At 39.0% G+C, this 24832-nt stretch overlaps 1 protein-coding gene across 9 annotated transcripts in view; it reads right to left on the bottom strand.

Moving 5' to 3' along the window:
• ULK4 (unc-51 like kinase 4) overlaps positions 1-24832 on the bottom strand; it is a 512654-nt gene that overhangs the window by 363168 nt on the left and 124654 nt on the right. For all 9 annotated transcript variants that reach the window (XR_003796601.1, XM_029242047.1, XM_029242045.1 and 6 more), the window contains 4 exons: positions 19616-19743; positions 4193-4326; positions 2668-2789; positions 2463-2519 (listed from right to left, as the gene is read on the bottom strand). Coding sequence is in view for 8 of the 9 variants with exons in the window: in XM_029242047.1 (XP_029097880.1) it covers positions 2463-2519; positions 2668-2789; positions 4193-4326; positions 19616-19743 (441 nt within the window). In the remaining variant the exon portion in view is untranslated. The remainder of the gene's footprint in view (positions 1-2462; positions 2520-2667; positions 2790-4192; positions 4327-19615; positions 19744-24832) is intronic.

The following is a 24832-nucleotide window of genomic DNA, read 5'->3' as shown; positions in this document are numbered from 1 at the left end:
GGGCACTGTGACTTCAACAGTATTTGTGGCATCTTCTGAGTAGACTGTGAATCAACTCACAGAAGCAACATCTAACTCTCAACGGTTCATCATAACGTACACTAGAGCTGGGTGGGTAACTAAATCCAGGTCCTTGATTTTAGCCAATACTATTCTCCCTGGACTAGTGTCTCATCAGTGCCATCAACACCGAGTAAAGAAAGATGAACACACAGCTAAGGCCAAATAACAGATGAGGTAAGAAAAATAACAAAAGATTTCTGGGACTGGCCATGACTCAAACCAGGAAAATGGTCCAAAGAGAGCCAAAAGACCTTTTTCATTATGTGTATGAACTCCCAGTACTTGAGCGACATTATCAGGGAAAAGACTGCTAAAGAATTTTCAGTATCACAATTACCTTTGAACTAGGCAAGTTATTTTCTATGCCCTGAAAGTGCTTTTGTTAAGAAAACCCATACAGAGCCCTACAGAACACCCCCAACCTTCAAAGGGTACACCCACCCCTGGGAGAAGAAGATGAGGAGGCCCTTTCTCAGTGGAAGCCGATGAGTTACATGGAGCAGATGAGGTCTCCCTAAAGCCCACAAAGACTTTTATATTGGAGGACTTTTATATTGGTAGTTCCTTGAAAACCTAAATTGTACTCAGTTAATGTAGGCCTAGAAAAGTACTACACATGAGAAAAAATAAAGAGAATGAACACAATTATATCTGTCCCAATCGATCACCGTGCCAAAATGTTCCAAGGTGGGCTACAAGGGCAAAATTACTCTTTTCAGGCATCAATATGTTAGCGCAGTGGAGTTACAAATATAGAATTATAGTTCTGCTAAAAATGATGCCCACATTGTCCTTTAAAACGATTAAAAAGCAAATTAAAGGAGGTGGCAGACAAAATTCTAATAATTTTCAAATTCATGAATGTACTAGGAAAATTATGTGCTTCGTAGAATTCAGGACTCAAGGATGATAACACTTTGAAAATGAGTACAAAAGGACCCGTACTGCACTGACTAAACACACTGCTTACAAAAATCAGTGACCTCTCTTCTCAACATTCATACTTCAAAACATCATACTTCACCGTATGATGACTCTTCTAGAAAACTATATTCTCACCTGTGGGTGGCAATCATTTTTTTTTATTCCAAACAAGCAATAAAATTGAGATGTTTACTTCATTTTAACTAGATACCTATATGACATGGCATTTTGAAAATCTCCGTTCACTGTTTATTATTAATATCAAAGTAAGACCGAAGATGCTGTGTGACCCTTTGTACAGCTCCCCATTTTATCAATAGTACATACTGTAACTATTCCAGGCAAGGGAAAAAGATAACATAATTCACGAGCCACAACTTGAACAAAGAGGCTATTTTTTGTGAGCAAAAATCAAAGTGAAAGATAATATGATGATTTGTTTTTCATTGTTACTCATCTCTTCAAAATTAAAGGCAAGGTTAAATTGAGCTCAAAAAAAAAAAAAAAAAAAATTGAGCTCAAGTTAGAGAAATACCATCACAAAGAGAGATACTGCACAAAACTCAACAATGCTAGCCAAAGTAAATGATGATGCTATATTCCCAGAATTCCATTTTTTATATATGTATAAATCTGTTCTCTTTCAGATTCTTTTCCATTATAGGTGATTATAAGATACTGAATACAGTTCCCTGTGCTATACAGTAGGCCCCTTCTGGTTATCTATTTTCTAAATATTAGTGTGTATATGTTAATCCCAAACTCCTGATTTATCCCTCCCCCATCTTCCCCTTTGGTAACTATAAATTTGTTTTCTATGTCTGTGATTCTGCTTCTGTTTTGTAAATAAGTCCATTTGTATCATTTTTTTAGATTCCACATATATGCAACATCATATGATATTTGTCTGTCTGGCTGACTTTGCTTAACATGATAATCTCTCTAGGTCCATCCCTGTTGCTGCAAATGACATTATTTCATTCTTTTTTATGGCTGAGTAACACTCCATTATATATATGTACCACATCTTCTTTATCCATTCTTCTGTCCGTGGACATTTAGGCTGTTTCTATGTCCTGGTTGTTGTAAATAGTGGTGCTATAAACGTAGGGGTGCACATATCAAAGTGTATCAAGTGCACACTTTAAATATAAATATATAAAAAATTTTTAATTTATTATTTTAAATTTTTTCATGATGTTTAATATCAAAATCTATGAAAATGTTTTCTATGGACTTATTTACGCTACTTGGGTCTGTCTCTGAACAAAGTGCATTATCAGAAGAGAATGTATTTTTCCTCCAAATGTCAAATTTTCTTACAGTCAACAGATAAAAATATAAAAAGGTCACTTCCCTAGAGACAAATAAATACCACTAAGACTTTAAAATTACCTCATTCTGACACCAAATCCCACAAACAGTAGAGACAGCCACATTTTTATTAGGAACGTGAAGAATTCAGCATTACTCACGAGAATAGTTCCGTAACTGAAAAGGAACTCTTCTGTTACAACCTGAGGTCGAAATACCTGTGTGATGAAAGTTTCCACAGATTAAATCCCGAAAGCCATGTACAAAAGAAAAATGAAAATGTTTTGTCTGAGTTGATGTTTCTCAGCTCCAGTTTACAAAGAAGGGAGTCACATTTATATACATTTTTTCCAAACAGGATGATACCTGAGACGTTACGAGGTGAAGCACTATAGGCATGAGGGGGAGACACATCTTCAGCTGCTTCGCTTGAACTGTGGATGGGTGTTTACGACCAGAAACGTTAGCCAAGGCGTTCAGAATGTCACCTGCGAAGCACACCCCAGAGCACACGTGAGGTTAGAGACCACAGATACGTAGGGACCACTGGCTGTGGGTTGAACACTAATGGGATTGCTGAGTGAGGCAATTAATCTCCAAATAAAAGAAGTGGGTAGAAGCTGCATTGTTTTATTCACAACTCTTGACATTACAACAGAAAGTTGTGGCCTCTGGGGTCAGGATGGATATAAAATTGATATCTCACCTAGAAATTTAAAATAGAAATGATTTTTTTCTTTTTTTTTTTTTGCACTTTCCGAATTTCAACCATGAGCACTCATTACTTATGTAAACAGAAAAAAGTTATTAAAAAATTACAAGTGAACAGATTATAGGTCAGAATTTTTTAACAATAGAACAGGATGGTAGTAATAAGATATCAATTCCTAATACTTCTCATTGGATGGCAAGTCCAATAATAAATAAAACTTGTTTGTTGGATACCTGAATCCCTCATCTCCTAAGATAGGACGAGTCAGGTAATAAGAAACTCAACTATCAATTGACCAGCTCATGGCCTTTGGTTTGCAGATTTTAAAAAGGTTACAATCCAAATAAATTTTGAAATGCTCTATTTTCAGTCATTAACAGGCAAAAATCTCCCACAGTATTAGTAAGGAGCAAAAAGTTACTGTCAAATCAGCCATGAAGATATTTTCATTACTTTGATTTAATATTCTGAATTTCTGCACCTAAATATCTTTTCCCATAATGGGTTGGGTCAAATTTAACATTTTAAACATTCCTGGTTTATAGCTACATCTGCTGGAAAAGCATGGAATGAGATTTAAACTAAACGTACGCGTACGCATTCCTTAGATTATTTTCATGTCTGTAAATAACAGTGGAATAACCAATTTTGTTAGCTGTAATAAACATCCTTTGCAAATCATTATTACTTTCATCGTTTATTCAGACCAAAGAAAATTTCAAACTTTGAACTTTAATATCAAAATTCTTTAATATTAAATGTTAATGCCTATGCATTTTAATTTTTTTTTAACAAAAAATAAATTTGTGGCTATAACCTGAAGGAAAAAGCTTTTCTTCAGAATTATGCAGAGAGAAATCTTGAGAAAAGTTACCTAAAATGATAGCCTAAGTCCAATTTTAACCAATTAAAATGCTTTCCTTCTATTTTCCAAAACTGCTAGATGACACTCAATGTAACCGTTAGCCTGCTCATTGCCTCATTCATGTCACTGATACAAAATAATTATGAAAACAGATAAGGCACATTCAAATTTTGAAACTACACATTCAAGAAAAAGTGTCATTGCACTCGCCTGAAAAAAAAAAAAACGGCAAGAACAAAAAAAGAAGGGATGCCTAAATGCCAAGTCACAGAAAGGTAAGCAGCAAGGGGCCTGAGGACGAGGCTCCAATTTACCCAGGATTCGCGGCAGTTCCTGCATGATGTGACAGGTGAGCAGGTCCAGGCATTTGGACAGGTACTCATTGCCGCTCTGCTGTTCCTTGCCTGGAGTGGTCTTTCTGCTGTCTCTCTCGATGTACATCACCAGTCTACACACAGCAAAATGCAAAAGATTACCTCTCATGATAAAACAGTTGATAGCACCTGCCCGAACATGCCACCAAGGCAAGTGTTTCCAGGGGGCACAGTCCCCATCTTGTTGACATTTAGATTTGGAGCAACTTGTCAAGCACAGTCTATTTTTGCCTTCGAAAAATCGAAACATTTATGCAGAGAGAAAATAAGGCAACTTTGAATCTCTCTGCCGATGTATTACAAAACAATGCCCTGACTTCATTTGCCTCCGGCCCATGAAAGGAAACCACATTCTTCAGATGACAGATGAAAGGCAAACAAAAGCGACTGGAGAGGAGAGGGCTTTGGTGTTCTAAAGATTCAAAGTAGAACCACAAGTTGTCTGCACTTGTGTTGGTCATCAGTCTTAAACTTGCTCTGAACCCCAGGCGAGTCATATAAATTCCAGTTCTTTCATTAAACTGTGTATATAAATCCAAAGAAAAAGTTTCATTTCAGCACTGGGTGATATAGATAGCAGACACTATCTGAACATCTGGATTTCACATGCCCTTTTGTCCACTGGTTTTATGAAATCTGTCTCAATAAACTTATTTCTTCTTCAAACAATTGGCATTTATTAAATATCAATCTCTGAACCAACTGCCTCCGATCCAGAACTAGGGGACATACTGAACCATCAGTCTCGTTACTTAGGGTATTGTTGAAAAGTTTTAGGCCCACGTTTCCTTCCCTTTGCTGGACCCACTCCCCAAGTTCCCAGTCCCCGAAACTCTCTAAAAGTCAATGAGTCCCCTGACTTCAAAGACCCCTTTACAGCAATCTCCCTTGCTGGACTCCCTTGCCATTATCCATCTCTCCAGCTCTGTTGCAATCACTCATCCCATCCAATTTCTACTTCTCAGAACTTCCAAAAACTCCCACTATAAACCGGAAAGGGGTGGTTCTGGACACAATACACACACGTAACGTACACTGAAATCTTAACACTTAGCATTTACGTGGTTCTCTTAGTAGATTTATGCAGCCTTTTGCCTTCCTGCTTATTATTATTTGGAGCCCTATTAGCAAACACCTGGGAATGAAACCAAATCAGAAGTTTGGTTAGTTGACACCTGTTCCATCAGCCCAGCTAAGGAGCGGGACCAGAAAATACCATCTTCCTTTTCGGTTCCCCAAGATGGGTCGCGATATCTCCCTGCCCAGTCTCGCCATCTGCTGAACAGCTTTTCCAACATTAAAGATTCCGGCATTTAACTGCATCCCCTCCAAGCTAAGTATTACAAACATGCCCTCTGACCATAATCTGCTCTTATTCCTACTTGCACAATCTTGCACTGTGACAGTTCTTCAGCCTGCTGGGAACTTCCACTAATTGAATCCATGACATCTTCTCCCAATCCATCAGAACTTCTTCACTTACACTCTTGCCCTCTTTCTTTTCTTTGCACCCAAGCAGCCAAACGATTTGGATGAATCCAATGATCTATATACTTTCTGTACATCTGCAGAGAGCCTGCTCAAGTTAAATATGGGGCAGATTCACTCTATTGTAAATGCATGTCACCAATACTCAGTGGCACTGGACAGTACCAGTGACCCAACTACATTTCACTGGTCGACTTATTCCCAGTCTATCTTCAAATTTTTCTTCTCTTTATACCCTGAAATTTCCATCCTCTCATGAGACTCTCAGTGAGTGCTTTTGCCTCCTACTGTAGAGAGAAAATAGAGAGCATAATGAAAAAAACTCTTCTTCCTAATTCTCAGTTTACTGTGCGTCCTATCCTAGGCTCCTTTCCTCCCATCACAACTGCAGACCTCTCTCTCCTTCCAACTGTGCTTTGGATCACATTCCCTTCCACTTTCTCAGAACCTTAAAACTGCCAATTACTCGTTTTCTGCTTTTATATATTCACACTCTCCCATTTAACAAAATGCTTTTCACGTCCTTCTACCAACTGCCCCATTGCCTCTCTCCTCCCTTTCTCGGTAAAACCTCTTAAAAGAGAAATCTACACCTTGTATCTCCAATTTTCCTCCTAACTTCCTCAACCCACCACAATGTGCTCTCATTCCCATCACTTGCTCTGAGGTCACCAACAACCTCCATGACATCAAAGCCAATGGACACCTGTCTGCCTTCACCTGTCTGAACAATTCACCAGGGTTCAATACACCTGCCACTCCTGCTCGTCTACACATCATGACAGCATACGGTTCTAGTTTCCTTCTCTGGTTTCTTTAGCTGTTCCTTCTCTGGGTCTTTTGTTGGTTCATGCTCCTAAATGCTCAAATCTATCAAAACTCAGTTCTGGGTCCACTACTCTTTCCTTTCTACCCATCTCACGCAGGTCATCTCATCCCCACCCATGATTTAATTTACCACCTACCTACACAGACATTTTCCAGTCACCTATGTACAGCCCAAACCTAGTGTCTCAAGCTACAGACCTGTACATTCAACTGCTGACTTGACTTGACATCTGCTTTTGCTTGTCTCAAAGGCATTCCTAACTCTACAGATCCCCAAAAAACACCATTATCATCCCAACAAAACTGGTTGTCTTTCAGAATATAATATTCCACCATACAGCGTCACTCTCTACCAGCCAGACACCCAAGAGTCATCCTTCTCACCGCCCTTTCTCTCACTTCCCACACCAAGTCAATCATTAAATACTCCTTAAACCATCACACTTTTCCACTCCTCACCAAATGGAAGCTTCCAAACTCCCTTCTCCTTCTTCTATGACCAGAGCCTCCTAGCTGGCCTACCTGCTTCTACTCTGTCTAACCCTTACACACTTTACATCTAAACTGATCTTGTCCACCACCTTGCTCCCGTGTTTAAAGCCCTTCAGTGGAACACCACTCTTCTTAACATGGGAGTTCTTAACACTCCTTATCATAACTTACAACACCCTCAACTATCTCTCCAGCTTCCACTTGCTTTCTCTCCCCGGCAGTCATACCGTTCTTCTTACAGTCCCTCAAACTCAATACCTCCCCCAGCAACAAGGTACTGCCTCTCTGCCTGCATGGCTTTTCTCTCCGCTCCTTGCCGGTGAACTCCTATACATATTCCATAATTCACTGCAGTTTTCACTGACTTCTTAAATTAAACCTATGACCTTGTCTCATAGCATTAAGGCCCTTACCTAACTGCAGTTTCTTGATATATTTTTTATTATCTGAGAATGTTTGTCATTCCAGTAAATTTAAAAATAGCCAAGGGCAAGGACTGTATCTGATTTTTCTCACCACAACATCATTGCACTTATGGGCATAGTTCCTGACACAAAATAAGGGCTCAATAAACATCAGCTGAATAGATACATATGGCTGTTGAGATTGCTGTAAGACTTTACCTAGTTCTCTACATCAATTCCTTGGTCCTTGTTTCCCCCAAGGCCTTTTTCTTAATTCTACTGTTTGATTATACTGCTGGATCACATAAGAAGTAAAAGAATCTTCTGCTTAGGAAAAGATACCATGAGCAAAACCAAGAGACAAATAAATTGGGGAAAAATACGTCCCCCATTTGGTCATCAATAGATAAATGGATAAAAAAAAGATGTGGTGTATACATGCAATGGAATTATCATTGCTTTGCAACACAAGGCTGGAACTTAAGGACATTATGCTAAGTTAAAATCAGCCAGACAGAGAAAGATAAACACTGCATGGTATTACTTATATGTGGAATCTAAAAAAAAAAGTCAAACTCAAAGGAAACTAAGAATAGAAAAGTGGTTGCCAGGGGTTGGGGTAAATAGTGAGAAGCTGGTATAAGGGTACAAAACTTTAAGCTACAAGATGAATAAGGTCTGAGGGTCTAACGTAAAACCTGGTGACTATAATTGAGAACACTGTATTATACGGTTCAAATTTGCTAAGAGTAAAACTTAAATGTTCTCACCAAACACAAAAACAGAAAATATGTGAAGTGACGGATGTGTTACCTAGATGGGAGGATCCTTTCACAATGTATGCATATATCAAAGCACCACGATGTACCCTTTAAAATCTTATAATTCTATATGTCAATTATATCTCAATAAAGCTAAAAAATTTTTAAGACAAATTGGGAAAAAGCATTTCCAATTCCTATTAAAATACCTGTATACATATGACACACAGCAAAAATTTGAGGCGGAAACTGTCCAGCAAAAGGGAACTGGTTAAATAAAATACAGTCCACTGTTACAATGAAGCTACCAAAAAAATGAGCAAGCTCTACATATATTTTGGGGGAAAAACGCAAGGTACGTTAAGTAAAACAAGCAAAGTTCAAAATAGTACGCTTTTGTGTAACAAGAGAGGAATATAATCTATACTCACTTTTGCTTGGATTTAAAAAAAAATTCTGGAAGGATGAATAAGCAAGTAATAATAACGCTTTATTTCGTATGGTGGTAATCTGGGGCTGTGGAGCATGACGTGTAATTTCTTACTTTTTGAATTTTTCTGGATTATGAACCATGAGTAGGAGTTACCTATTCAAAACTTAAGTTAAAATGTTTTGAAAACATGAAGTAGTATCATTGTTCTACACAGCCAATTTTTTAAAAAAAATTTTTAGGTGATGTAATGCTCAATTACACAGGATATGCTACCAGGTGATAAATGCTGTGTGCCCTGCAAACAGACTACCACTTTCTGTAAGAGCTATAGACCTCCATCTTCTCACTGTGTCAAGAGTCAGGCTGACTTTAGAAAAGGGGTAAATCAACAGCAATACCACACCAGTACCCCAAAACTTTATTACGGCCTGTGCCCCATTATGATTTCTAGATTATTTTTCTCCTTTCCTTCAGTAGGGTCATTCTTTTAACTTGATAATATTGACAGAGATTTCAACAAATCTGGCTATAATTCCCAGCCCTAGCACTTTCTAACAGCGTGATCTTGAACAAATCTCTTAAGCTCACACAGGCTCTGGGTGCGCAGGCCTGGCAGCCATGGCTCACGGGCCTAGCTGCTCCACGGCATGCGGGATCTTCCCGGACCGGGGCACGAACCCGTGTCCCCTGCATCGGCAGGCGGACTCTCAACCACTGTGCCACCAGAGAAGCCCAAATTTCTTAAGCTCTTTAAAGCTTCAGTTTTCTCATTATAAATGGGATGAACTTCTTTACAAAACAGAAACAGACTCACAGACATAGAAAACAAACTTACGGCTACCAAAGGGGGAAGGGGAGAGAGGGATAAATTGAGAGTATGGGATTAACAGATACACACTACTATGTATAAAACAGATAAACAACAAGGACTCACTGTGTAGCAGAGGGAACTATATTCAGTATCTTATAATAAACTACAGCAGAAAAGAATTGAAAAAATCTAGATATATATACATATATATGTATAACTCACTTTGCTGTACACCTGAAACTAACACAATACTGTAAATCAACTATACTTCAATTAAAAAAAAAAAAGAAATGGAACCTCAAATGTCCCACTTCACAGCACTGCCAAACGGTTTCCCAAAATGGTTGTCCCAATTACTCCCACCAGCAGTGTACAAGTCCCCCTGAGCAACCACCTCATCAATATCTAGTAGTATCCAATTTTTACTCATTTATATTTGTGGTGTTAATGCGAACTTTAGTAATTATTAACATGGTAAGCATATTCTGATATTTCTTTGTTGTTCATATTTTCTCTTTTGTGCAATACCTGTTCCGGTCTTTTGCACATTCTCCCACGGGTTATTGATCTTTTGTTATTGACTTGGAGGCATTATTTATATGATCCAGAACTGTCCCTCTTCCCCTTCCTTTTTTTTTTTTCCTTCTTTCTCTTTCTTCTCCTTTGAGTGTCTTTCACACGGAAGTCTTCAATCCACTGGAAACTGATTTATCATATGGATTTCAAAAGAATTCTAATTCCACTGTTTTTCCAAGTAGATAACCACTTGCCCTGGTACCATGCATTGAAAATATACTTCTAAAAATGAAGGGTGAAGGAAAGGGAGCAAAAGTACAAATATTTGGCAAAATCTGATTAAAAAGTGTTTGATTTGTAGATTACCTCCTCTACCCAATGAATCTAGGTGACTACTGCCAGACTTGCACACACGTGGAAGTCTGGAGATTTATTCTCTAAAGAAAGTCAAACAGAAAGTTTCTAGACTAGGAGAAAGCAAACCAAGTCAAAGAGGGAGCCACCGGGGGAGTTCCCCAGCGGTCCAGTGGTTAAGACTCTGTGTTTTCATTGCCGAGGGCACGGGTTCAATCCCTGGTAGAGGAACTAAGATTCCACAAGCCACATGGTACAGCCAAAAAAAAAAAAAAAAAAAAAAAAAGGAAGTGGCCACCAAACAAAACCAGGAGACTAGGTGAATTTCTGCACAATGAATACTAGAACTTCCAGCCGCCTTCCCCAGGGTGGCTCCCCAGACCCAGGCAGCCAGGTCCCTGCCCTCCAGGCTGACACCTGCAACGCACTCCGGCGAAACTAACTGGCCCAAGAGAAACACCCTAGAGATATTGATGCTAAAGTTCATGTCAAAATGCCCATAGAGATGATCTTGGTGTGAAGCTCAACATCAACAAAATCTGCCCATGCGCTGAGTACTTCTAGAACAGGTTGGCATTCCCTCAACTCTTCAACCACCAGACTAAATATTACCAGTTATCTGAGAGCATGTCTTCTTTGTTTGACATTATATTTGCAGACCTTCATCTACATTCTTTTTCCTTGCTGTGTGGTATTCCAGTGTGTGAATATACCACAGTTTATTCATTTTACTGTTGATGGACGTTGGGGCTATTTCAATTAATGAATATGGCCAAGCACTTCTTATGCTGAATGCATGGAAACATTTCTGTTGGATATGTGTTTGGAAGTGAAATTGCTGGATCATAAGGTATGCCTAGATTCAGATTAATAGGCATTGCTGATGATCAGTTTTCCAAAGTGATTAAGTCTATTCACACTGCAACAGGCAGGTATAAGAATTTCAGTTCCTCTACATCCTTGCCACAATTCTGCATTATGAGGCTTTTTAATTATAGCCATGCTTCAGGACATCCATTGGTATTTCATTGTGACCAAAGTGCATTTTCCTGATGATTATGAACATATCTTTTCAGGTATTAATTGGCCATTCAAAGAAAACCAATTCTGTAAAGTTCCTGTTCAAGTCTGTGCTCAGTTTTCTATCGGGTTATCTGCCCTTCAGTTGTTTATATATTTTAGTTAAGAGCCCATGTCGATTATGTGTATAGCAGATACTTTTCCCTACTCTATGGCTTGTCTTGTTACTTTCTTAGTGATGCATTCTGATGAAGAGAAGCTCTTAATTTTAAGGCAATCCAATTTATCAGTACTTTCCTTTATGACAGTGCTCTTGTGTCCTGCTAAAAACTCTTGGTCTAACTCCAAGGTAATGAAGAAATGTTCATGTGTCTGATCTACTGGAAACTTTATTGTTTTATCTTTTTACATTTCAATGTGCAATCTACATGAATTAACTCCTTTGTACAGTGTAATTTAGAGATAAAGCGTTTTTTTTATATTGATGCCAAAATGATCCAGCACCATTTATTGTTAAAAACCATCATTTCCCCACTGTTTTCTTCTGTCTCTTCTGCTCTTCTCCATATTTTCCATCCTTTTGTTGCTCTCCATTGATCCCAGATGATTTGAGTACAGTATATTAATTCTCTATTCAGCTGTGTCTAATCTGCAGTTAACCCAATCCACTGAGTTCTTCCTCTCAGTTACTGAACATCCACTTTGTTTGTCTTTATAGTTCTAATTGTCTACTGAAATTCTCCATCTTCCAAATTCTTTGAATATACTGATCGTAGTTATTTTAAGGTCTATACCTGATTAACTCCATTGTAACCCCTGGGGATACTGCAGTTTATCTCATTTGGTTTTTGTATCATATCATCTTATCTTCTCATACGCCTGAGTACTTTCTGATGAGCGTTAGACTCTATCCACAGTCTGTGAACAGTGGAAGGATATTTTGAGGCCTAGGGTTAGACTTCCCGAGACAGGATTTACATATAATCCTGGATCACCTTAACCCAACCAGAGACTGAGATGATTCAAAAGTGGTTCTTTCCCTATGCCTGGAAATCCTCCATATAAATAACAGGGTTGCCAGAAACAGAGGGCAGGGAAAATGGAAATGTTTATCTTTTGGAAATCAGAGAATACAAAAGAAATCCCATCAAAGTTTACAGAGTATAAAAAGTAAATTCACACTTGTCTCTAAGGAATCAATTTTTTCTAAAATCTGTATTATCTATTACAAAATTTAATAACGTGCTACTTAATTACGACAGTATGAAATACCATTTCTTTAAGGCAAAAACGACTCACTTTTCAACCACTAGCACAGACTGTTAACACATAAGAAAATATCTATTACCTCTGCTGGGAGAAATAAAAGACTGAAGGGATCCATATAATATATTATAAATAATATATTTATAAATAATATAAAACTCAGTCTAGAATGATGCTTCATTTCTTCATGCCCTCCCTGACGCCTTCACATTACAGGATGTGTTTACACAGGCTATAGTAGAATAAATTGACTTTACTGACAGCGGAACATTAGTTAGTAAAAGAATTCACATTCTACGAAGGAAATAAAATGTGGAAACATTTGAGGGTAGTGTCCATAAACACTTCAAAATTGTTCTACGATGGAACTGCAAATGTTACTTCTTAGTGGTCTACAAAGATATCAAGTTAAAAAGATAAACAATCTGAACAGTAATCCAAGTATTATTGAGATGGGGGGAGTCTGGCAGTGGAAGTGGACTTCGGGAACAGGTTTGGTTCGTTTATGGCAACTTGAAGATTCCTCTCGGGCATGCCATTGAATATGTTAAGATAATATAAGGCTGGAGTGTAGAGAGGTCATACAGGTGCATATCAATAAATAGATGGTATTTGAAGCCACTGGATTAGGTGAAATCACATTAGGATAGCAATGTAAGAGAAACAGAGGGCCCAGGAAGATGCAGAAGAGGGAGAACCAGCAAAGAAGAGACTGAGGTGGGACAAAAGCAAAGAATGTATGCTAACTTCCTACCATGAGCCCTGTAACTACAGAGGCAAATTCTGGTTCAAGTTGGCCAACTGAACCCAAATATTATACTTCCCTTTTTTTTTTTTTTTCTTCACATTCCCAAAGGAGATTCACATTATCCCGAAAAACAGGAAATTGCACCATTCACAGCCAGAACCTTCAAAGAATTTCCTAAGGATGATGGTGCAGATATAAGTGCATTAAGGGAAGGCCCAGGCTCACATGAAGGAAAAACGTGCCTGGGAAGCAAGGAGAACCCCAGCAGAACCCTAAGCTCTGAATGGCAGGGGAACAAGTTTACACTTCGAAGCTGATACAAAGAGGTGAGTTTCTCAACGCTATGAACCATTTTTAAAGGAACTAGTATCAGCAAACGTGGAACAAAGGCCATGGTAACTAAGAGGAGAGGGGTCACAGGGAGACTGAAGGAAAAAGCAAAGGAATGACGTCATGAAAGTGGCATTTGAGGAATATGAATCTGGCAATGGCACAGATAAAAGATGAGAGAGGAAGTCAGCCAGGCGGGCAATTAGGAGTTACGAGTATGCAGGTGAACAGGAGAAACAGAAGGGAGCTCAAGAGCAGAGAAGAGCTGGCTGCCTGGAAATGGTGTGAACCGCAGACAAGATTCCACTAGTCTCTTATTGAGAGGATGGCACATTCACATGGTGAGAAATCAATTATACGGGGTTTAAAAATGAAGAAGCCACACCCCCTGCTTTACCTTAATCCGGGTTCCTCCAGGATGCCCTCACCTCTGCCCCACCCCCATTCCTACCCCCCTGAGACATCCTCCCTCCCCTTCCGGTCCTACTGGGCTCGGTGCCCATCAATGGACTACTCCACTGTCTATTTCTACTGCAGATCTCCCCATGTGCAGTATGATGCTGACATGAGATGCAAACTGTGGCTAATCTATCCGACTTGGATTCACCCTGGACCACCTCACAAACAGTTCCTTGTTGAAACCATATACTATTCCAGAAAATCAAGACACCATGCTTTTCTTTGCTTCACTTCAATCTAAACACATTTTTATGTATCTACTGCATATCCTTTAACTTATAAGTGTATTTTCCCCCTTAAGGAAAAATTTGTAGTTTAAATATGGGATCTTGGGAGGGAGGGATAAATCTGGAATTAACAGATACAGACTACTACGTATAAAATAGATTAACAACAAGGACCTAATGCATAGTACAGGGAACTATATTCAATATCTTGTAATAACCTATAATGAAAAAGAATCTGAAAAAAATATATATGTATATATAAATGAATTACTTTGCTGTATACCTGAAACTTTGTAAATCAGCTCTACTTCAATAAATAAATAATAAAATATTAATAAAAAAATAAATATGGGATCTTCAACAAACTCATCATCCAACACTTCTGTTTGTAATGAAAGCTACCGTCTCTTGGGTTGCGATGGTCAGGCTATAGTCAGCTTTGGCCCAAATTCAAATTACACTGACACACCACATGTATGGACCTACTCCATGCTTATTTCTTTAGCTCCTAAATTTATAACTGGAATAGACATACTTGGCAACTAGCAGAATCCACACATTGGCCATCTGATCTGTGCGGTGAGGGCTATTATGGTAAAAAGGGACAAACAGAAGCCCCTGGCATGTCCCCTCTTTAAAAAAGATAGTAACCCATATCCATAGAAAACCAAATCATAGGAATGGATACCAACATCAAAAAAATGGAAAGGTATGGGGATGATAAAATCTATCATATCCCCATTCGCCTGTCTGGTCTGTGAACAATCTTAGAAAATGACTGTGTGGATTATCCAAAATATAAAGAGGTTGTGATTCCAACTGCAGCTGCAGTTTCAGGTCTGGTACCTCTACTGGAGCAAATCAACATCGCCCTGACGTGGTACTCGCTACCGACCTGGCAAAGGCTTTGTTCTACGTATGCATCTGGAAGAACTGCCAGCACGTGTTTGCTTCTTACTCGGGGCAAACAGTAAAGTTCACTGCCTTGCCTTTGAGCTATGCTAACGATCCTGCTCTTGGCCATCAAAACAGTCCGCAAAGATCTACATCCTCTTGATGGCCCACCAACATCACACCTGTACTTGCGCACTGGCACTTTGATGACATGAGGCTGACTGGATCTGAGAAACAGGTAGCAGCAAGCACTTCAGTTGGCTTAGTAAAACATGTGAGAGACAGATAAACCGCATAAAAATCCATGGTCTACTAGCCCTCAATGAAGTTCCTAGGGCTCAGTGGTCTACAGCATGTTGGGCTATCCCTCCAGGTCAAAGACAAGTTATTGCGTCTGCTACTGATTATGACCCAAAACGTAGGCTTTGTGAACTTAGGAGGCAATACATACATACCACCTTTGAATGTGTCCCTCGGACTCATTATCTGAGAGACTCATAAATTTAATAGTTTTTAATGGGATTGGAGTGAATAAAGGCTCTGCTGCAATTCCAACTTGCAGTGTAAGCTGCTTTGCCATACGCTGGGCCTTATGACCTAGCATGTCTACTGATGTTCTCGGTGCCTGGAAAATAGGGCTGATGCATGGCGCCCCAGGGAAGCATCAATAAGTGAATCACGACCCTGATCTTTGGGTCACTATATTCTGAAGATGTGTGTCCTCCCCAAAATGTACATTAGAATCCTAACACTCAATGTAAGGAATGCTCCTCATCAACGACGGCCTAGATTCTGCCGCTCCAGCCAACACGAGAAACCAGTGCTGAGCCCTCAGCCTGGCCCCATATCCTGGGGGGAACAGCCAGTCATCTAGCAACAGGTTGGTGTACAAAAGGGGCAGTAAACTCTCCTCGCTGGAATAGTTATACCCTGAATATGGACTCGCTGTCCTTGCCACATGCTTCTGCCAGTGCCACTAAGTACAGACTTAAGAAATACCTCATTTATCATCATGATAATCAATGTAACACTATATCTGATCAAGCAACTTATTAATAGCAAAAGAAAGGTGGTAATACGCTCAAGCCCACTAAACCTGCCCATCAGCAAGTACGCCATCACCCAGAGGCACCTGGCTTGACTGAAAGGAGGAATGGCCGACTGCGAACTCAGTCGTGCTGCCAGCTGGGAAACAACACAATGAAAAACTGGGTCCTACCTTACAACAACAAAGTGTATGCGTTGAACCAGTAAACAAAATATATGCTTTTGCCTTCCCCACAGTCAAAACACACAGGTCTGGTAATCAAGGGGCAGAAGCGGGAGTGACTGCCTCTCAGTATTATACCTAATAGCCCACTCACAAGATTTTTACTTCCAGTCTCCATGACCCTGAGCTCTGCTGGAAGGGGTCCAAGGAAGAAAGGTTTCCACCAGAGGACACAGCAAAAATTCCATTTTGGGGGATGAAGAGGATTACTCTACTGATGAAGAGTGAGTGATTCATCACCACCAAGGGAATATTACGTTGCTGTCAAACAGTGCAGACTGGGGCTACCCAGGAGATTCTCTGAAGAGCCTCACGGTACTTCCATATCTAAAAGCTAAAGTTAACAAAAATCTAAGCAACCAAGAAAAGGCTGGTTCAGATCCTTCAGGTACTTGACATCCCCAGAAAAGTACGAATCTGTGATTCAAGTTTATTTATAACAGTGTAACTTCTGAATCAGAAGGATTCATGATACACATTTTTAAATGCCCTCAAAAAGGTAACCTCACCTACTGGCTAAAAGTTGCCCCTGTAACTGTACTTTGGATATACGATAGTACTTTGGATATAAGACAGTGCAAGGTTTCTTCCCTTAATTTGACATTATGATGGATAGAAACAGTATTTGGTTATCATTTTAATTTGCATTTCTCTGATTAGACTTGAAGCTGAATATCTTTATGAATCTTTTTTACAGTACACAGATTAACTCTGTGTTATATATGATGCAATAATTCACAGATTTTCTTACCATGAAATTTTATTTATGATTTGCGGGGGATATAAAAGTTTCTAAACTACATATAGCTAAACTATCACTATCTCCTTTCATGGTTTCTTTCAATCCTTTTCTGCTCAGAAAAGCTCTCCTTGCCCATATGTAAACATATTTTCTTCCAGCTGTTTACAGTTTCTTTCTCATATATAATTCTTTAATACATCTGGAATTGACTTTTGTATGGTATAAGCTGAGAAAATATTTTCCCACACAGTTAACCAATTATACAAAGTAAACGTTTCTCTTTTTAAAAAAAAATCTTTTAAGATCAAAGCAGATTTTTTCCCCACTGATTACCATATTAATAGCAATGCTATGGGGAAACAAACAAAAAACCTCTAGGAAAACCTGATCCATCAGGAGGCATTGACATTGCTGGCTCACAGCAAACCTACACAATGAACTTACAAGACCATTCATCCCTCAGAGGGTTATCATTTCTAGAGACACACAAGACCCTGTTTTATCTCCTGTCATTTTCAATATGAGTATGAAATCGTTTGGAGAAATAGGTGAACACTTGGGGGCTATTATATCATTTTTATCTAACCCTGACAGCTCAATTTCACTGCCTGTTGTACGAGATAGATTTGAGAGCTGACATCATAGAAACCGTGCTGAAATTTAATCCAGAAAAGGCTGATGGTGATGATGGTAAGCAGGAAAAAATATCTACATAATGTAGCAAAGGTTATCGTGGGCTCCTGATATGAGGTTTCAGTTCTCCGGCAGACAGGCAGCATCACGGTTAGCTCGGAAACACAGGTGCTAGCGGAGTTTCAAGGCACAGGTGTGGAAGGGAGAAGAGTTTACTATACAAACTCATCACAGAGAATTTTAACATCTCGCTAACCTGAAGTCTGCCTCCCTTTCGCATACCTTTATATTCAACATTGCATTTTATATGCTCACTAGTGTAATACCTGGGCTGCAAAGCAAAAAGGAAAAAATACCAACCATTCTTCCATAGTCTGGACTGGCTACCTATGTGATTTTGAAAGTAATTTATATTATTAATTTTAATCTACAAAGCCTAAACAAATCTGAGTTTTGACACACATATATCCCCATATCTCCTCCCTCTTGCGTCTCCCTCCCACCCTCCCTATCCCACCCCTCTAGGTGGTCACAAAGCACTGAGCTGATCTCCCTGTGCTATGTGGCTGCTTCCCACTAGCTATCTATTTTACATTTGGTAGTATATACATGTCCATGCCACTCTCTCACTTCGTCCCAGCTTACCCTTCCCCCCACCCCGTGTCCTCAAGTCCATTCTCTACATCTGCGTCTTTATTCCTGTCCTGCTCCTAGGTTCTTCAGAACAATTTTTTTTTTTTTTTTTTTTAGATTACATATATATGTGTTAGCAATTTTGCTTCTTGACCCGTAAATCCTAAAACATTTACTCTCTGTTTCCAGGAGAAGTTTTCTAGTTCCTAACCTAGATCCATCTCAGCAATTCTAGGATCTCCCCAGTATCCTACAACAAGTAAAAAGCCAGATCGAGAAATAGGTGATAAACCGTATGTTCAAGAGCACGGACCAGACAGTTTCAAAAACGTTAATCGAGAAGCATCAAAGGATGAAGGGAGGGGCTTCCCTGGTGGCGCAGTGGTTGAGAGTCCGCCTGCCAATGCAGGGGACACGGGTTCGTGTTCCGGTCCGGGAAGATCCCACATGCCGCGGAGCGGCTGGGCCCGTGAACCATGGCCGCTGAGCCTGCGCGTCCGGAGCCTGTGCTCCGCAACGGGAGAGGCCACAACAGTGAGAGGCCCGTGTACCGCAAAAAAAAAAAAAAAAGGATGAAGGGAACCTGAGGTGCATCAGAACAGCTTCTCCTTTTAGAGGAAGGAGGTGAGACCCAGAGACAGTGAGAGATCTGCCTAGTCGAGAACCAGTCCATGTACTCCTGATCCTCGCCCTGCCTCTTCCTCCGCTTTTCTAGGCTGCTCCTCTGGGCTTTCAGCTACTCATTCCAGAAGCTCACACAAATCAGAACTATGACCAAACCACCAGTCAAGAACGCCTTGCAAAAATGTAAACCAAAACCAACTTTAACACCCTGCCTTGGACTGTACTCAGATCTAGGAAACTCCAAGCACTTCCCAACATCCTGCTTCAGTGTTTCCAAGCTGAGGTGACAAGTGAAACATTAAACCCTTGGAAAAATCTAGGAAAAAAATTTTGAATACCAGGTACATAGGGGCCAAAAAATACTACTAATAAAACTAATAAACAGGGGTCAAATTGACGTCATTGGTGAAACTGTCAGAGAAAATCTTACCGTGCTTGGCAGCTGAGCAGCAGCATCTCGTGGTTATGAATCAAAATATACAGAAGAACCAGGAAGGATTTTGCTCTGATGGATGTCGAGGGGCTGTCCAGTAAACGGATAATTGTAGAGACAAAATCCTGTGGGAGACATTAGAATATTTTTTGAGAAAACATGAAATAAATAGAGCAGTCAACTCTGAGGGTCAATAGACTGTAATAACCAAACAGATAGCAGAAAATAAAATAATATCAGCTATTGCTTTTGCATTTTTAATTTGTGCTGCTCCCTATACCAAGTTATTAATATGTATGATCTCATTTAAACCTGAAAAGAAGTTATGAAGAGTTGATAATATTATCCCTATTTTAAAGAGAAAAAGGAATCTTGAAAATTTAAGCACTTTGCCCCAATTCACAAAATTGAATTCAAATCCAGGCCAGGCAGATGACAAAGCCTGCTTCTTAACCCCTCCATCACACGACTAGAAGCGTAGCAATAAACAACTAGAACTGAAAGTCACAACTGCATGGAGGCATCAACTTCTGAGCAAACCTGCACACACAGAGATCACGTCTCCAGTCTACACAGCTGAGGTCCTACAGACATAAAATAAAAACAACAGCCAGGGCTTCCCTGATGGCGCAGTGGTTGAGAGTCCGCCTGCCGATGCAGGGGACACGGGTTCGTGCCCCGGTCCGGGAGGATTCCACATGCCGCAGAGCGGCTGGGCCCGTGAGCCGTGGCCGCTGAGCCTGCGCTCCACCACGGGAGGGGCCACAACAGTGAGAGGCCCGCATACAGCAAAAAAAAAAAAAAAAAAAAAAACAGCCAGTATGGGATACAAAAGAAAAACCTATATTTCTATAACATTCTTTAATTAAAGGTTTAATACAACACAGAGGAATAAGTGTTGACAAGTATTAGTGTCATTTTCTCTTCTAACAGACAGATTTGTACATCACTTCAGGTGCCTATTGATATGCAAAAAAATGGAATACACACACACAGCGTTCATGAATGTAAGTAGGCAGAAATATGGAATCGTACTGTTAGCAAGATGGCTACAGAGAGCAGGAACGTTAAGTTCCCTAGAGTCCTTGACAGAGGTAAGCACCTAGCAGTGACACTGTGTGTCCAACATAGATGTAAACAGCTCAATTTTTTGCCAAAGTTCTTTTACATTGAGTGCTATATTGTCAGGCAGGAAGAGCTTACACAGTCAGGTATATGCTTCTGTTTAAGGATGGAGATATATCTATACATCTATATAACTATTTATCTGTACCTCTGCATCAGGCTGACCTAGATCCGGAACCAAATAAACTAATTCATCAATTGGAGTAAAAAAACAGGATCAACACCAAGGTGCCTTTGAGTAATAGATCTGTTTCCACCTTTCCAGTCGACAGTAGAAAGCCCATTTCCCCACAGTCAGCTCCCAAGTTCTAATTTATACACTGTGGTCCAAGGACCAAAACCACAAATCTGTTTCCCGCATTAACATTGCTCCCACACATCCACGTGCCTAATTCCAAAACCATTCAAATACCCACTAGCCATGGACTTAAAAACTGTTCCAGATTATAGAAGACTAGAGAGTCATGATAACTGACTGCAATTCAAGATCTGGAAGTTTTATTTCACGTCAAAGAACATTACTGGGACAATTTCAAAATCTGAATACGGTCCAGATTAGCAATTTATGTTAAATAAATGTTAGCTTCTTGCTTTTTAAATTGATGGCTTATTTTTTGGGAATATTCAGTGAATTAGAGGTAAAGGAGCATCAGGTCTGTGACCTCATCTCAAATGAATAGAAATACACACACACACAGACACTCACTCACTCACATGGTAAAAGATAGAAGCTATAAAGCAAATAAGGTAAAACGTTAACATCTGGTGAACGTGGGTACAGGATATAGTGCAATTCTTTGTATTGCACATCCAACACTAAACTTGGCACCTACCCTAAGCATGATAACCCTACTATAAGGGTCATCAATGAGCACCCTCCTTGACTCTTCCTTCCTCTCTCAGGTGTCCAACTGATACCCACTTTCTATGAGAACAACACTCACACTGTCACTGCCCTATTTCAATGCATCCTTATATCTTTCTTGAATTACTGTAGCAGGCTTTGTCTAACTTTGCTTTCTTCCACCTATTCTACAAGTTGCAGCCACAGTGATCTTCCATAAAAGCAAATACATTATTCGCCTATAAAATATCCTCAGCAGTTGCTAAAACCCTTGAGAGAAGCTAAAATCCCTTATCGCGGCATACAAGGCCCTTCACAATCTGGCTTGTTATGACCTTTCCAAAATCGCTTATTGTACTACCACTCCTCTCATATACTCCCAACAGTCACCATGAGGAAATAAACCAAGGAAGCGGAGAACACAGGAAAGAGGCAAAAGGGATCCCAGGGTGATTCCAGGGTGATAGCTACTGTAACCAGCTACAGAGGCTGCCTATTCATAACAGAGTTGGTCAGAAGGCTCCAGGAGAGATCTCTTTAAGGAGAAAAAATTGACAGAATACCTGATGCATCTGAATGCAATTTGAAAACAAAAAGTGATGTAATAAAAGTTTGCTAAATGTTGATCTAACCAAAATCAATACACTGAGTCATGAGTGGTGGTTCTGTCCTACTTGAAAATAAGCCCTAGACAAATCTAAGATTTAAAAAATAAACACCAAATGATTAAAAGATCTAGAAGACGCCATGGAAGATACAGATACATATTTATACATATATAAAATCTCAGATTTGAGAGCTTTCCTGGTGGCGCAGTGGTTGAGAGTCCGCCTGCCGATGCAGGGGACACGAGTTTGTGCCCTGGTCCGGGAAGATCCCACGTGACGCGGAGCAGCTGGGCCCGTGAGCCATGGCTGCTGAGCCTGCGCGTCCGGAGCCTGTGCCCCGCAACGGGAGAGGCCACAACAGTGAGAGGCCCGCGTACCGCAAAAAAAAATAGATAAATAAAATCTCAGATTTGAGAAAATGTTCATAAATAATGTATTAGAAAGGAAGAAAACAAGCATGAGAAATGTGAATACCAAAAAATGTTAAATTCTATATGGAGATAAAACACTATAAATGAACAAAAAAGAATTGCATAAACAAGGTAAGATAATTGTAGCACATTTTATGGATAAATTGCTAAATTTCTTGATATATAAATATCACTAACAACAACACAAAAAGAACTAAGGGAAATAAAAATAACTAAGAGCCCTAGAAACAACTGAAACCTCTGATCTCTTCTACATGGAACATTATCCCAGAATAATTTAAGACATTTCAAAATGTACAGAACACAGGACGCAAGTTTCATATAAAGCTATTCTAAGGCAACAAAAAGTGAGAATTAAAGTACTTCAGCCAATGAAGAGTCTCCAACTCCACCCAAGCAAAACAAAAAAATGAAACAGAGGTAATCTGTAATATAACAGCTCAATCAGAAGGAAGTATCATTAAACAAGCATTTATAGACATAAAAAAGGTCCAAAACAGTTCGTTATATAAGAAAAGAAAGTATAGACACTATGCCTTAGGAACACAGATGCAAAAAAATCCTCAATAAAATATAAGTTGAATCCAGCAATATATTAAAAGTATAATACATTACACTCAAGTGGGATTTATCCCAGGAATTCAAGACTAGTTCGATATATGAAAATCAATCAGTGTAATTCACCATATTAATAGATTAAAAAAGGAAAACCACAGAATCACATCAGTTGATAACAAAAAAGCATCTGACAAAATTCAATATCCACTCATGATAAAATCTCTCACCAAACTAGGAACAGAAGGGAACTTCCCCCTTCTCAAAAACATCTAGAAAAAAACCTACAGCTAACTACTAAATGTTCAAAGACTTGATGCTTCCTCCCACCCTGAAACTGGGAATTAAGCAAGGCTGTCCCATCATTCATAATTCAATGTTTTGCTGAAAGTCATAGGCAGTGTACAATAAGGACAGAAAAGTAAAAGGTATTCAGATTGGAATGGAAGAAATAGTATCAGATATCAAGACAATATAGAAAAACCCAAATAATCTAAAAAAACAAACAAACAAACTTTTGAACTAATAAGTGAGTTTTAGCAAGATCTGATATATTTGTATACACTGGAATTTGTACATTCCAGTCATAATGAACAACTGGAAAACAATTTTTTTAAATCGCTACAACAACAAAAACAGAAGAAATATAGGTTATAAACCTTAAAAAGTATGCCAAGAATCTGTACACAGTAAACTACAAAACAGTAAGAAAAAAATTTTTAAGATATAAATAAAAGACATTTTCTGTTCATGTATTAAAGACTCAAGATAGTTAATATACATATCAATTCTCCCCAAACTGACTCAGATTTAATGCAATTCCAATCAAAATCCCAGTAGGATTTTTAGTAGATACAGACAAGCTAATTGTAAAATTTATATGTAAAGGCAAAGCAACTAGCATAAGCACAACAATTTGGGGGGAAAAAAGACAGGAGAATCACACAATGGTTTTAAGACATTTTAAAAACTACAGTAATCAAAACAATGTGGTATTGACAAAATGACAGACACACAGACTAAGGGGAAACAGTAGAGAGTTCAGAAATATTATAGTCAATTGGTTTATGACAAAAGTACAAAGGGAATTTTGGAAAAAAGTTTTTGCTATAAACAACTGGATATCCACATGCAAAAAACTAAACTTCAACTCACACCTTGCACCATATACAAAAACTAACCCAAAATGGATCATAGAACTGAATGTAAAATGTAAAACCACAAAATCTTAAAAAGAAACAGAGGAGAAAATCTTCATGACCTTAGGTTAGGAAGAATTCTTAGATATAAACCAAAATCGCAATCCATAAAAGAAATAATTGATGAACTCAACTTAAACTTAGAATGTCTCCTCTGGGCAGGACACTGTAAGAAAAGATAAGCCACATACTAGAAGAAAGTATTTGTTACCAGAATATATAAAGAACTCTCAAAACTCAACATTAAGAAAAGTATTTTTCAAGGACAAAATATTTAAACAGACATTTCACCAAAGAATGTACACAGATGTCAAATAAACGCATGAAAGGATGTTCAACATCATAATCATTATAGTAACACAAATTAAGATCACAAGACACCACAACATATTTATTAGAAGGACTAAAATTAAAAATGACAAGTATGTGGAGCAACTAGAATTCTACATACA

This window comes from Monodon monoceros, unplaced genomic scaffold (assembly GCF_005190385.1).
Source record: "Monodon monoceros isolate NGI ecotype Baffin Bay Population unplaced genomic scaffold, NGI_Narwhal_1 Super_Scaffold_3, whole genome shotgun sequence".
Classification (NCBI taxonomy): Eukaryota; Metazoa; Chordata; class Mammalia; order Artiodactyla; family Monodontidae; genus Monodon; species Monodon monoceros.
Note: the sequence above shows the minus strand (reverse complement) of the source record. Positions and strands in the feature narration are given on the sequence as shown.